This window comes from Eptatretus burgeri, chromosome 14 (genome assembly GCF_056783735.1).
Source record: "Eptatretus burgeri isolate ZD-2024b chromosome 14, Ebu_testis_v1, whole genome shotgun sequence".
In the NCBI taxonomy this organism is placed as follows: Eukaryota; Metazoa; Chordata; class Myxini; order Myxiniformes; family Myxinidae; genus Eptatretus; species Eptatretus burgeri.
The window spans coordinates 24,684,890-24,700,567 of NC_140974.1; the positions used below are offsets into that span (position 1 = coordinate 24,684,890).

The window sequence follows — 15,678 nt, forward strand, 5'->3', positions numbered from 1 at the left end:
TACAGCCGCAACTGACGCTCACGGACTATGCAGGTAACAAATCTCATCCAAGTCTCTCTCAGCAACCGCTCGTTGGACACAAAATCCGACCAGCGATAGCCAAGGATTCTCTGAAGAGACCTGGTACCAAAGGAATTAAGTCCCCGTCTCAGATCCTTGGTCAGAGACCAAGTCTCGCATCCATAGAGCAAGACTGGAAGCACCAAGGACCTGAAGACTCGGACTTTCGTCCTCCCGCACAGGTACCAGCAGCGCCACACCCCATGATCCAGTGAATCCATGACTCCCCAGGCCCGACCCAGACGCTTATTGACCTCTGACTTACAGCCAGCAGACATGAATATCACTGCCAAGGTAAGTGAATCTCTCCATGACCTCAACATCCTCATCACAAACAGACACAGACAGGACAGCAGCATCCAAGATGTCACCGAAAGCCTGGATCTTAGTTTTGACCCAAGAAACGCGTAATCCCAGTGGCTCCGACTCCTCATTGAGCACCTCGAGGGCCCCCAAAAGGATATCTAAAGTCTCCGCAAAGATGACTGCATCATCTGCAAAATCAAGGTCCGAGATCTTGACATTCCCAAACGATGCACCGCAGCTTGATCTCTCCGACATCCTCCCTAAAATGCAGTCCATACAAGTGCTGAAAAGTGTACTGGCCAGTACACACCCCTGATGAACTCCAGTAACAACTGGAAATAAGTCAGAGATGGTACCACCACACTTCACAGCACTCTCAGTACCAGAGTAGAGTTCAGACATCAGATCGATCAGTTTTGGTGGCACCCCACGAAGACCAAGAATCCTCCAGAGGACATCCCGATTCACTGAATCGAACGCTTTACAGAGATGAACATAGGCTGCAAGCAGCCCCTGCCGAAACTCTCGTCTGCGTTCGGTGAGGACACGAAGAGCAAGGATACGGTCAATCGTTGACCTCTTTGGTGTAAAGCCTGGCTGCTCTGGACGCTGGTGCTCAAGCAGATGGTGGCGAACCCTATCAAGAATTACCGAGCAAAGACCTTGCCCGGCACTGAGAGCAGCGTCACCCCTCAGTAGTTGTTGCAGTCTTGGCGATCACCCTTCCCTTTCCAGAGAGGAACAACAAGGCCCCTCTTCCAATCAGTTGGGATGATGCCTGTGTTCCAGGCAGAGCACAAAACTGCATGAAACAACACGAGTGCAGCATTTCCACCAGCCTTGAGAAGTTCGGCATGGATGCCACAGATCCCTGGAGCTTTGCCCCGTTTCAACCGGTTCACCGCAGCCCGTGTTTCCACAAGCGAAGGTGGATCACAGTTGATTCGAGGGTCAGCAACAGGGATTGTAACACCCTTGACATCCAACTCGACAGCTGGGGGATCAGCCTGGGACAACCGCTCAAAGTAACTAGCCCAGCGGGCCTTTACTTCAGACTCCTCTGTCAAGAGCCTACCACTCTCTGCTCTAACTGCAGTGCTCCGAGGGATGGGCTTGGATGAACGCAATGCGTGAATTCCCCTGTAAGCGGGACGAGATTCACCTGTCCACAGGTGATGCTCTACCCCCTCACAGATTCCTCGCACATAGGCCTCCTTGTCCACCCTCGGTGCACGTACAGTTTTACGCCTCAGCTCCCTGAACAGCTCAGCTCTGCCATTCAGCCTGGCCCTGCGACTCTGGTCAATGGTATCCAGTGTCCCTTGAGAGACAAAATTCTTCTTTGCCCTGCGGTGAATTCCAAGACATCCACCGGCAACATCAAGGACGGTGGTCTTGAAGGCACTCCACAACTCTTCAGGACCCCCCAAAGCACCCAGACCCCCCAAGTGTCCACTCAGCCTGTTCGCAAACTCCTCAGCTACTCTCTCGTCCCTGAGCTTGCCAACTTCCAGCCTCGGCTGGGATGGTACCATTCTCCAGGATTTAAGGTGCAGCTTTAGAGTTGATACAACAAGCCTGTGGTCAGTATTGAGGAACTGAGCACTCCGGTCGACCCTGCAGTTCTGGATTATCCTCCAACAACCGTCAGTGAGGACATGGTCAATCTCCTTTGCCACACCGCCAGCGTTGGAATACCAAGTCCAGCGATGAGCTTGTGGGCGCTGAAACCATGAACCAGCCACCCTAAGTCCATGACTTCTTGCAAAGTCAAGGAACCTAGTGCTCTTCTGGTTCATAGTTCCTGACCCATGGGGACCAACACACACCTCATAACCATCCCTATCAGTTCCAGTCGATGCATTGAAATCCCCCAAGACTAGAAGTATATCTCGTCTGGGGCACTGATCAACCACAGACTCGAGTGTGGCGTAGAATGCATCCTTCACGGTGAGATCACTCGCCTCAGTTGGAGCATAAACAGAGACCAGGGAAATGACACCTAAGGAGTGACGAATCCTTAATCTCATAATACGCTCGTTGACCTGTGTTACCTCAATTATCATTGGGGTCAGCTTGTTGGACACAGCTACAGCAACTCCTTGGGTATGGTAACCATCAGAGCGACCAGACCAATAGTAGATGTAACCACCCAACCCACCATTATCTCGCCGCAATCCGGTCTCCGAACCTCAGAGAGAGCTGCAATCCCGATGTCCAAACGCTTTAGCTCAGATGATAACAGACAGGTGATCATCCTCTCTTCGGGATAAGACATTCCAGGCATCCACCCAAAGGGACCGCCTCAGGTTAACCCAAGGAGACCGCCGTCTGGTGGACGACACCTCAGCACCACTCCGACACACTCTCCCACAATCTGACCCAGGGATGTTACCCCGTGGTTTCCCTCCTATCATCAAAGATTGGGGGTCCCGAAGGCTTTGCCCCAATCCCGCCATCCGGTGAGCTGCCCTGCGAAGGGAAGCTGCACAGGAGGTACTCCCACGGAGTGGGTTTTCAGATTTTTTTTGCGTTTTTCTGTTTTGCGGAATGAAGGGTTTTACCCAACCTAAAAAGTAACCCAACTGCAGGAGGACGTCCGCAGACACAGTTGGGCACTAGATATGGATGGCCGTTGGCTCACAAGGAGCTCCTCCGCCCTTTGACAGGTTTTGTTTTTAATCCTGCTGGGTGTCCATATCCAAACACCCTCCTCACCAGAAAACCTGGTGGAGGAGACGGTTTGGTCGACGACAACCCGACCATGGAACAGGTTAGTGCAGGTTTACATGGTACCTGTAGCAGGTCACAGATCTAACCTGACCTGACACCATATTCTGTTCATACTTCCGAAATCTTCACATTATGTGTTCCATGTATTTACGCAGGTGATAGCCGATTCAAAAATTCGAATATCGATATAATTTTCAAAGAGGGAATCGATGATGTCACAATCAGCAGCTTTTGGCGGCAAACCGACGGCCGGGTCCCAGACGACGTGCTTTACTTAACTAAGTCCATGAGTTCAGGACGTTTGTTCACCTCAGCATTTACGACTTTTATCCAGCCATGTTGTTAATCTGTTGATGGAGGTAATATAGAAACGATGAATATGTCAAATCTTTCGTGTTACTCATCCGGCACTATGTGTCAAGGCCAACAATCGAAAGCGACCGGTCTCAAACGCTACCAGGGTCACCCACACACACCACAAATGTGAACTGAGCTGTTGATTGCGGCGCAAAACATCCAAAGAAACTACCGTAACCGAGTATTGTGATCCGGCCTGTCCCCCATACCCGTCTTAGACGGGTATCCAACCTCGTGGCGGCATATCGAACGTTAAGTGCATTTTGTGATAGAAGCATCAAATTTAGCACAGAGACAAACCAACAAATTGTGAACAGATATGGATATTGAGGCATCAAGGATTCAGCCCAACGGCTGTGGCATCCATTTAACAAAATGGCCGCCAGCAGTTTCAATTAGTTTACTGAGTGGCTCAACTCTCTTGTTCAGACGTTAGAAGTGAAGGCTAATGAACACACAAACATGTAGACATGTTGGAGAACAGAACCCAAATGATTTGGGTGGAATAATTTGTCAAATTAGTCTCAGTATGGTAATTATGCCAACAAAGCAAAGGGCTTTAATTCCACACCATGGGTTTATTTTTTCCATCTGCCCGTCACAGTTATGCCGGTGGTGGTAGTAGTATCAGTAGTCATAGTAGTAGCAGTTGATGATGATTAGTCATTAACATAATTATTTAATTGTCTCGTTGCAAGTTCGCCATTAAGGGATCATCACGTCGACATGTAAAAGCTTCAAACTCGTTGACCCAGAGTGTCCTGTCTCATCAATGTCCCCGCATCCAAGTGAGACAAACTGGAAGCTGTGTATTACCTGCCAAAAGGACAAGGCAGTGCAGTTCACACATCTTTCACAGTCCAAAAGCTTCACTAACAAAAAACCTGGTTAAATTCAGTGAGCTGGGTCTACTTCTACCACTGCTGGAGAGACTCGCCAAAGGATGTGGCATTGAAGCCACCACGGTTGCTCACAATACACAGTATCACCACACAGGCCCACTCAAATTCAACATTACAATACTAAATAGAGAGAAAAAAACTGATTCTGAAGACAGACGGTCTCCACCAAGATGTAGACTAACCAGCTGCATGCAAGTGTATCAGGTTACAAATATCAAGTACTGAGAAGAAGATCCAAGATGCATTGTGATTCGTCTGCAGACAAGCAGCTGACCCTGAAGGACTCCACAAAGCAACCACCTTCCAATTGAACAGTGCGGTGCAGGCCGGTGCACACTTTATGGAAGACACAGACCTGCAAGCCAGACTCAGTACAGGTGACATGGTGGCTCTGGAAGCAAAGTACCATGGTAAGTGCTTGGCAGGTTTGTACAATCGAGCCAGGAAGACCAAGGCTGCCACATTCACTTTCACTGACCACGAGAGGGAAATTTTCGCTCTTGTCTTTGCTGAATTGGTTTTCTACATGAAGGAAACAGGTCTGGATGAGAAGACAGCACCCGTCTTCAAACTGGTTGAGTTTGCTCGACTCTACACATCCAAGTTGGAGCAACTTGGAGTCAAAGTCAATGGCAGAGTTCACGTGACATGACTGAAAGAAGTACTCCTGGCACAGTTCCCAGACATGAGGGCCCACAAGGAGAGGGATATCCTGCTGGCATTCAGTGAAGATTTTGGTTCAGCTCTTGCCAAAGCCTGCGAGCTGGACAGCGACAGTCATGTAGTCCATCTTGCTTGTGCAGCACAGGTGGTCCGCCAGCAAATATTTGGAAAAGCTAAGTCCTTCACTGGTTTCTCAGATGGATGCCAAGAAGAATCTGTGCCATCACTGCTGCTTGCCCTGGTGAGCATGGTTCTGGAAGGGCCCAGTATCAAAGATCAGATGGCAGACACCACACTTGCAGCACTTGCTAATGCCCAACTGTTGAAGTTCAAGAATGTTAAGCACAAGCGGATGCCAGTATCTCTCTTTGTCCAGCACAGTTCATTTCAGGAGACACTAGTTCCCACCTACCTCGGGCTGATGTTCCAGGCTCACACACGCAAGAGGGAATTGGTTGACAGGCTTTCCCACATGGGGATGAGCATCTCCTATGTCCGTGTTCTCCAGCAATTGGCACAGAAGGGGGACATCATCTGCCAGCAGTTCCACCGAGACCAAGTTGTCTGTCCTCCCAAGATGTGTGGCAGTGTGTTCACAACTGCTGCTGTCGACAACATTGGTCACAACCCCAGTGCAATAACAGCAAAGGAGTCCTTCCACGGTACTGCTATCTCCCTGCTCCAGCATCCATCCTTCTCTGGTGAAGAGGTTGATCATAGCATCATCATCATAGGAGGATCGGGAGAGGCAAGCGGCAAAAAGACTGTCAGCCTCTTGCCGCACTACACGTATCCTCCGTCACAAACAGCATCAATAATTAATCAATCTATTCCACCTGCTGGTGTGGTGTCACCGAGCAGAGATGGTTTCCATCAGCAGAAAGAGGATGAATACCTGTGGCTAGACCATGCAAGGCAGGTCCTTAAAGAGAGATCTAGCACAGATGTTCATTAGTCACCTTTGTCATGCCCCTGTTTGCCTTGGCAAAGCAGATTCAGTGGAGGTGGCCTGAGAGCTATGGGGAAGACAAGCTGGTGGTGATGTTAAGTGGTTTCCTCATCGAGATGACAGCCCTGAAGATGCTGGGAGACTGGTTGCAAGGGAGTGGTTGGGTCCAAGCATGAGTGCAAGCTGAAATCACAACACCAGGGAAAGCTGATTCTTTCTTGTGAGGAGCTCACATCGCACGCACAAGACAATCTCACCAGATCACCACAGCTGCCCTGTACACCCGACAAAGATGAGCATATGACCGCAGCTGTCAGATGCATCCAGCTGATGCAGGGGATGGAGTAGATATTGAAGACTGGTGCCATAACAGAGAACATGCCTACCCTCGGTTTCAGTACTGGGCAACCATGCTGGAACTTCAGCTGCTGGTTCTCGTGTACGTGCGTTCTCTGCAGCAAGCATCTTTCACTATGTACCTCGATGCTCTGACTGAGCTCGTCCCCTGGTTCCACGCCCTGAACCACACCAAATATGCCAGGGGGGTGGGTCCCTGTTCATCTGAGGGACATGGATAACCTTCCAACAGAGCACCCAGATGTGCCCATGGAATTCAAGGCTGGCAACTTCACCGTGCAGAAGACGAGGAAGGTGTTCTCCTCAATCCCCATTGACCAGGCACATAAGCAGAACAACACCCTCATCAAAGGGGATGGTGGAGCAGTTGGCCTTACTGACAAGCCAAGTGTCCTTCGCCATTAGATGATTGCTGGACCAGAGGTTGCCACGGGCGAAAGAAGAGTTCCAACATGGGCACCAACTGTGCAGAAGGTGAGCAGAAACATGTCACCACAACCAGACAGCCAGTGCACAAACTACATTTGCTAAAGATGTCTGCTCCTTCATCAACGTGTTAGAAGACCTTGGCAACCCCTTAGAAGAAGAATGTGTGAAGTGATGTCATTGCAAAAAGCCTGCATTTCCTTTCACGGCCTTATGTGTGTGAGTGGGGTGGGGGGGGGGGTAGATGTTCTCAGCACCGACACTTTGGTATCCCATGAGACGTGGTTGAAACATCGACTGTGGCAATGTTGGGGTAGCCTATTTACTGTTTGATTCAAAGTTGAAGTTAATGATTTCGTTGTCGCCTGTGTATGCCATAGAGAATAGGCATTTCAGAACAAAAGTCTCATGTAAATGTCAATAAAACGATGTTAATGTGCGGTTTCTAAATATCCAGCACTAAAAACTCTTCCTTAATCTTGCAGCGTTCAATGAGCCCCACGTGGTCCACATACTTCCTCTTACTTGATCAATTCCACAAAGTAACTCCATCGTCATGCGGCCATTTTGTAAAATGGCTTCCACAACCGCCGGGGGCCGAATCCACGAAGTCTTAATTCCCAGATCTGTTCACAATATATTGGTCTATCTCTGTGACAAATTCGATGCTTCAATCAACCAGATTTCACAAGTTTAACAACAGAACCCTATTATGACAACGTCAAATTAAATCCAATCACAAATCTTCCAAAACCTCTCAAGTATGCAACTGCAGCTAATGTCAAAGCAAATGGTGCTTCATTATTTCTCACCAAAACATAGTCCGCATGCATGGCGTGCGCTGCGTTCAGAGCTTCCTGTCGGAGTCGCATCACAGTTTCATATCGCTCTGCCGTCCAGTGCTTCGATCCCCATTCATTCACATAAAATCTTGGTGATAAAAGTGGAAACCAAAGCAACCAGCAACAACAATAACTTCGAAAATTGTAAAGTTTGATGACCTTTCCCTTTTTCCAACATCATTGACTTGCATTATGCAATACAATATGAAAACAACCACGTGTGAAAACCAGTAAACAGACTCGATCATGTAATGGTGAGAGTGGCTGCTCTGAGTCTAGGAGGTCGGTGATCCCAACCTGACCCTGGCCGAGTCATACCAAGGACTAAAAATGGTACATCTTGCTTCCTTGCTTGATGCTCAGTGTTTTTAAAAAGGATGGGGCATGGACAAACAACTATTTGTTGGCAACCATTCTGCACGCTTGATGGGCCTAATACCCTCCTGGATTCAAGTTCCGAGTGAGGGGACTCGTGTTATTATGAGTATTATTATTATTAAGAGTGACATTTACAAACTATATTTTATGCCAATATTTCCCATAATCTTGAAGGGAATCATGCGAGACTATGAGGAATTGAGTGTGCACCTACAGCAATGGCGATGGTAGTAGCTATTCCATTAAATAGTCATAATTTGGCTGGTTGCTCTGGTTTCGAACACGCCATCTCAGCTCACCTTGGCTGGGTTTTGTCGTACAAAGTCACACTGAGGTAAAGAGCCCTGGCTTTATGGACCCATTCGGAGAGCACGGCGCTCGTGTTGTCTTCGTTGTGATCGGTCGCAATCCTGCAACACATAAATTACAATCTGCCTTCATTTTGCAGCATTTCAGATTGCATTATTTAAATGTGATTAGAGCTCGTGGAAAAATTTTCTAAACGTAAGGGTAGATCAAGGAGAAGAGCATTTTGACAATTGAGAAACTGGTTGGCCTACTAGCATTCCCATCTGAAAAGAAGCCCCGGCTCATGATGCAGTCATGACTCGGGGAACCCAGGTTCAAATCCCATATACCATATGTGTCTATCCATCGTCAAGTAATGTGAAAGTATCAGTGATGTTCACTAGTGCTTTTGTTTGTGCATTAGATACATGTACAAACCCCTCCAAGGAGCCGAAGTCATGTAACCAACATTCTTTTGAACAGACTTAGAGGTTGGTTTATGAGGTAGGTTTAATTTATCTCATTAGAAAACTGCACACATAATGGCAATAAAAATTATGTAACTATATCCGAGTAACTGTGGCTACCCAATAAAAAGGGTTTTTAATTTATCAGTTGGGCCTTTCCAGAAAGCTCTCCAGAAAATTAGATATTTTGTCCAATAGTCTGCAAGGTGTTGTCTAATGTTGTCTGCTGTTTACATCCACCACCGAAGGTAGGCGGAGGTTATGTCTTCACCCCTGTCTGTTTGTCTGTCTGTGAACAGGATATCTTAAAAAGTTGTAGACTGATTTGGATGAAATTTGATGGACAGGTTGGGTGTGTGACAAGGACGAACTGATTAAATTCTGGTGAAGATTGAGATCCGGATCCGGATACAAGAAATTTTAAAGTCATTCTTCACCTTTGAGAGATAGCGCCAAAATGATATGAAGTATAGCACGATATCTCAAAAAGTTGTGGACGAGCTCTGACAAAACGAGGTCGATGAGTTGGTTATGTGACAAAAAGAAGCAGATTCGATTTTGGTTCAGGACCGGATCCAGATCGAGCCTACCTGTGGGATGCAAAACGTGAACTGTTCAACCTGGCAGAGGTATGCACTCTACCGAGTGCCATTCTCGATTTACTCTGCTTTCAGCTGGACTAAACCTGTATATAGAGATCTGAAATAAAATATATACTTCGGAAACGGTGGGAAATACGCAGAACAAACAGCAGGAAATAGCACTCGAGGAACACGCATAGCAGAGGTAACTCCAAGAGGCCCCTTCAAGAGAAAGGAATCTTGGATCCAGGACTGTCAAACGAAAAGTCTGCCAGTGGAACTGAACTTGTTTGTTGTGAATTTAAATTCGATTGTCAAGAACTACATTTCCCAGAGTATAGTTTGCAGTGTGATGTGACCTAGTTTAAGCATCAAACTAATGATCCAAAGTTCCACATCCAATTGCCTTTCATTGATGCCACAGTGTTATTAAACCTGACTACTTAATCATTGTCACTTATCACCAAACCACTCTAAATTAGCTCAACACAATTTCCGCTTCGGAAGCAAAAGAGTAAACAAAGCACAGGATCCAAATCTATAGTGATGATCATCTGCAGCCAGCACATTTCGCAGCACTTTGGGAAGCACAATTGAATGATGCGAGTACATTTTGTTGGTGAAAATGTCACAATTCAAAAATGTCACAATTCAAATTGCGTGAGTCACAGAGCAGCCATCTTTATTTCATTTTTGTTGGCACGATTGCTGTGGTTGCATTGACAACCAGGCTGAGTAGTTAACGTTTTGTATCCCACTGATGGGCCGGATCTACGTCCGGACCTTAACTAAAATCGAATCGGCTTGTTCTGGTCACATACCAAACTCATCCAACGAGTCATTTTTGTTTGTTTATTTTTGTATACGTTATCGAGGCTCATATGAGAGCGAACACACAATGCACAACAAGACGGGCAGGAGACAAGAGGGGTGGGAGTGGGAAGGACAAAACAGTGGGGAACAGGGACATGAGGAGATCTGTGGAAGGGAGGGGGATGGCGTGGGGAACATTGGGTATACAAGATGGACATTACAGGGACTTTCAGAACCTTACACAACAGGGAACTTTCAGGAAGGAAGTCAGGGAATTCGAAGGAGGTGGGTTTGGGGTGGATTAACGGGGGTAGAAAAGATCGTGGTTTTGGATGGGGGACGATAAGAGGTGGTGGTGAATGGCTGTTTTAAAGACCTGGAGGGAAGAATGGGATTGAACAGAGTGAAGGTGAGCAATAGTGATTCCTGATTTTGGTAGTTTTACCAGAAGGGGGTTGCTGGCGGACCTTGAGTGCCCTGCGGAAATATGGGGGGAACATATCGCTGACAGAGCAGGGGGGGGGGGATGGAGAGAGAGACCGGAGAGGAGACGGTAGAAGACAGAAAGACCACTGACCTGCTTGCGGTGAGAGAGTGAGAGGCCCAAAGACTCAGACTCATCGCAGGAGATACCAATGATCCTAAATGCCCTGGTTTCCACAGCGTGAACCCGAGAAAGGTGGGAGGCAGAAGCACCAGCCCAGAGGGGAGACCAGTACTCCATCAGGCTGCAGACGAAAGCTTTGTATGTGGTCAGGAGCTCAGGTGGGCCGAGGATGGTCTTTGCACAATGGAGGATGCCCCAACTGTGACTGGCTTTGGAGGCCAGGTTGGAAATGTGGCTTTCCCAGGAAAGGTCATGGCAGATAGTGAGACCCAGAAGCTTGAATGAAAGGATTTCTTCCAGAGGATTGTTGAGAAAGTGGATGGGGGGGCGGGTTCCAAATGGTCCTTTCAGAGAGACAAAGTGAGAGTGTGAGATTTGTCTGGATTGAAAGACATGTTCCACGTGTTGGACCAGTTTGTGAATTTACCCAGATCTGCAGTGAGCGAAGAAGCTGCTGCTTGCCGGTCTGAGTGATGACAGATGGTACGGCAGAGGGTGGAGTCATTAACAAAGAGATGAAGAGGATTTTCCAGAGAATCGGAGAGATCATTGATAAAAACCAGAAAAAGAACAGGGCCCAGAACGCAACGTTGAGGAACTCCAGCCTGGACAGGAAGAGGGGATGGAAGAACTCCATTTAGGGCCTCATGTTGACTGCGACAGGAGAGGAAGTCTGTGAGCCATGAGTGGAGATGGCCTTGAATACCATAGGAAGAGAGTTTGGAGAGTAGGGCAGGGTGCCAGACCGTATTAAAAGCACATTATATGTCGCGGGATACGGCTCGGATTTCCTGTCTGGCATTGAGGACCTCCATCCATTGATGGGAGAGCAGAAGCAGCATATCCAGGGTCGGTGACCTGGTCTGAAACCAAATTGATGATCGGAAATCAAGCCATTGGAGAAGAGGAAGGATTTAATGTCTGAAGCGATGATGGATTCCTTAACCTTGCTGATTGAGAGAAGGCTGATTGGTCTGGAGTTGCAGGGATTGTTTTTGCACCCTTATTATGCAGGGCAGTAATGTTTGCTGATTTCCAAGCAGATGGCAGATGACCTTGAGCAAATGAGAGGGTGAATAGAACAGAGAGAGGGTGAGCAAGAGCAGAGGGGCAGGTTTTTAGAACACGTGGGCTGATGCTGTCTGAACCGGTTGCCGAATCCGAGTTTAGGTTTGACAGCAAGCTCTCCACCTTGTCAGGAGAAAAGGACACAGAGTCCAGGGACAGCTGGGTGTGACTGGGTAAAGTAGGGACAGAAAGTGATGGGTTTCGGACAAGATTTAGATGCAAACACCAGGTTTAGGCATTCAGCCTTTTCACGTGCGGTATCACTAATGCAGCCATTTGAGGTAAGGGAGGGGATGGAGGGGGCACATACGCCAGAAACAGATTTGATTAGATGCCACCAGGATTTGGAGGAGGGAGAGAGGTTTGAGAATTCAGAGCTGAGATTATTTATTATTTTTTTTGTATACCTTGTTGAGACTCGTATGAGAGCGAACACACAATGCACAGCAGGGGGGGGGGCATGAGACAAGAGGGGCGGGAGTGGGAAGGACAAAACAGTGGGGAACAGAGACATTAGGAGATCTGTGGAAGGGAGAGGGATGGGGTGGAGAACATGGGGAATACAAGATGGACATAACAGGGACTTTCAGGAAGGAAAACAGGGGATTTGAAGGAGGTGGGCTTTGGTGGATTTTCGGGGGTAGAAAAGATCGAGGATTTGGATGGGGGATGATAAGAGGTGGTGGTGAACAGCTGTTTTGAATGCCTGGAGGGAAGAATGGGATTGAATAGAGTGAGGGAGTTTATTCCAAAGGCGGGAAAAAAGAGGAATGAAAGAGTGAAGGTGAGCAGTGATTCGTGATTTTTGGTAGTTTTACCAGAAGGAGGTTGTTGGCAGACGTTGAGCGCCTTGCAGAAATGTGGTGGGGACAAATCGCAGAGAGAGCAGGGGGGCGAGGCTGGAGAGGAGATGATTGAAGACAGAAAGACCACCGACCAACCTGCGGTGATTAAGTGAGAGGCCCAAAGGCTCAGCTTCATTGCGGGAGATGCCAATGATCCGAAATGCCTTGGTTTCCACAGCATGAAGCCGAGAAAGTTGGGAGGCAGGAGCAGCAGCCAAGAGGGGAGAGCAGTGCTCCATCAGGCTGCGGACGAAAGCTTTGTAAGTGGTCAGGAGCTCAAGAGGGCTGAGGAAGGAATTTGCATGACGGAGGATTCCCAGTCGGTGACTGGCTTTGCAGGCGAGGTTTGAAATGTGGCTTTCCCAGGAAAGGTCATGGCAGATAGTGAGACCCAGAAGCTTGAAAGAAGGGACTTCTTCCAGAGGATTGTTGAGAAAGTGGATGGGGGGCGGGTTCTAAACGGTCCTTTCGGAGAGACATAGTGAGAGTGTGAGAGTTGTCCGGATTGTAAGACATGTTCCACGTGTTGAACCAGTTTGTGATTTTACCTCGATCTGCATTGAGCGAAAACGCTGTTGCTTGCCGGTCTGAGGGATGACAGATGGTGCGGCAGAGGGTGGAGTCATCAGCAAAGAGATATAGAGGATTTTCCAGAGACTCGGAGAGATCATTGATGAAAACCAGAAAAGAACAGGGCCCAGAACGCTACCTCGAGGAGCTCCAGCCTGGACAGGAAGAGGGGATGAAAGAACTCCATTTAGAATTAGAAAGATGTTGTTTTCTCGCTCTCCTGAGGGTAGACACACACTTGTTCTGAGCTTTATGGGACGAACTGAAATGACTCTCAGTTGCATTAGCCCTCTATGAGGCGAAGGCAAGTTGTTTCAGGACAACTGCCTCGCCACAAGATTCAGCGAACCATGGGTGGGAGGAAGGGTAGGGAAACTGAAGACGAGAGGGGATAAATCTGTGCATGAGAGAGAGAAAGTTTCTTTGAAAGAATTCCCAAGACGAGTTGATATTAGAGAAAGGAGAGATGGGAGACCAGTCTAGAAGTTTGATGGCTGTTTGAAGACCCTTCCAGTCAGCCCGAGTGGAATGCCAGACTCGATGGCACCGAGATGGTTCTCTAATAACAGCCAGAGATATGTCTACTTTGACAAGCACGTGGTCAGATGAACCGAATGGAGCGGAGAAAGAACAGCAGATATTTTCACATAAATTTGTCAAAATCAGATCCAGAAGAGATGGAGTATCGTTGGTTGAGATCTGAGTCGGGAAGTTGACCGACTGAGTCAATCCCAATGAGTCGCAGAAGTCTTTTGATGAAGTGCCATGACAGGTGAGAGAGGTACCCACACCTAGCCAACTGGCACAATGACAATTTAAGTCACCACATATGGGGAAGAGAGAGTTTGGATGAGAGGATAGAAGTTGGTCCATGTTTCCAGATAGCGAGGTGTAAATGGAGTCATCACAGTTTGGGGGATATAGTACACATATATAAACATGAGTTGGGAGTGGAGGGGGAAGCCGTAGCCAGAGGCATTCCTGGGGGTGTGAGGAAGTGAGGACAGTGCATGGAGAGTGAGGAATAGTCTTTGATGAAGAGAGCAACTCCTCCACCAGGATGAGGCTCAGGTCTGTCATACCAGAGGAGGGAGTAACCAGGGAGAGATACTAGGGAGACAGAGATGTCTTGGGGGAGGGAAGATTCTTTTAGGCAGATTTTGTCTTGTTTGTTTGTGGCAACCTGTATGGAAAGATGTCAGGTTTGAGCGAAGGCCCCGGATGTTTGAGGTCCACACTGTTGAGGAAGAGGGAGGGGAGGAGGCTTTTGGTGCAGGGGAGGGGGAGGGTAGGACGAGGGAGGAGGGGGAAGGTAAGGAGAGTTGTTGAAAGAGTGTGGGGGATTGCAGAAAAGCGAGGAGAGAGAGCCGGATGAGAGAGGGCCGGATGAGAGAGGACAAAAGGCTCCGTGGAGCCGGGTTGAGGTACAGTGGGGAGTAATAAGTGAAGGGCCAGAAGGCAGTTGAGGATTTGAGGAGGTGTTGTGATGAGATGGAGGAGAGAGGGCAGGGTAAGGAGGCAGTTTTGTGGATGTGAGAAGGGGGCAACTTTGAGAACGGTGAGTGAGGGGGGGGGTAAATGCAAGGAGAAGGGTGAGTGGGGAGAGTTGAGGGAGAAAGGGTTTTTGTCATAATCTGCCCACAATGTTTTGAGAAATCCGGCTATATACCGTATCGTTTTTGGCCCTATTACTTAATGGTGAAGAATCACTTTGAAATTTCTCGGATCGAGATCTGGATCCGGATCTTCACAAAAATATCATCAATTTGTTCTTGTCACACACCCATACTGTCCACCAAGTTTCATCTGAATCCATCCATAACCTTTTTAAATACCCTGCTCACAGACAAACGGACAGACGGACAGAGGTGAATACATAACCTCCATCCACCTTTGGTGGAGGAGGTAACAATTTGCCAGCAATTTACTGGAAAAATTTACTGTCATCCCATATCCCGACCCATGATCTTTTCTACTCCCATTAACTGTGTAAAACCAAAACCCTCTTTCTTGTAGATTACTGTTCTGTGTCTATCTCTGCCCCTCTCTGCCCCTCTCTACCCCTCTCTACTCCTCTCTGCCCCTCTTCCTTGTCATTAATTCCCTTGCTTGTTGTGACAAAATGTGGCCCCACGACACTTTTGTCAGTGTGTTACCTTTTTCACCTTCCCAGTGTTTTGACCGAATAATCGCCACTTCAACGTTGTAATGGTTGTGTTTCTTCGCCGTTCCAACATCCCCGTCAAAGCAGATCAAAAGAGCCTCTTCCCGAAATGTGGTAACCAATCCAAAGGTTCTAGTTCAAACATGGCTACCCGCACGTACCACACCAGCAAGGGGTGTTTGAGAAATTCAAAAGAGCATTCGACCTCCATCATGTACAAGAAGTCAGGAAAGCAGCATCGGCCGACCACGATACTCCGAAAAACTATTCACCGCAGCTCGTGGAACTAATTGAGGTGAAGG

At 47.9% G+C, this 15,678-nt stretch overlaps 1 protein-coding gene across 1 annotated transcript in view; it reads right to left on the reverse strand.

Annotated features, from left to right (window-relative positions):
* LOC147012801 (procollagen galactosyltransferase 1-like) overlaps window positions 1-15,678 on the reverse strand; it is a 110,479-nt gene that overhangs the window by 77,827 nt on the left and 16,974 nt on the right. The window contains exons 2-3 of the mRNA XM_085854014.1: window positions 8,273-8,383; window positions 7,566-7,683 (exon numbers count right to left, since the gene is read on the reverse strand). Coding sequence (XP_085710140.1) covers window positions 7,566-7,683; window positions 8,273-8,383 — 229 coding nt within the window. The remainder of the gene's footprint in view (window positions 1-7,565; window positions 7,684-8,272; window positions 8,384-15,678) is intronic.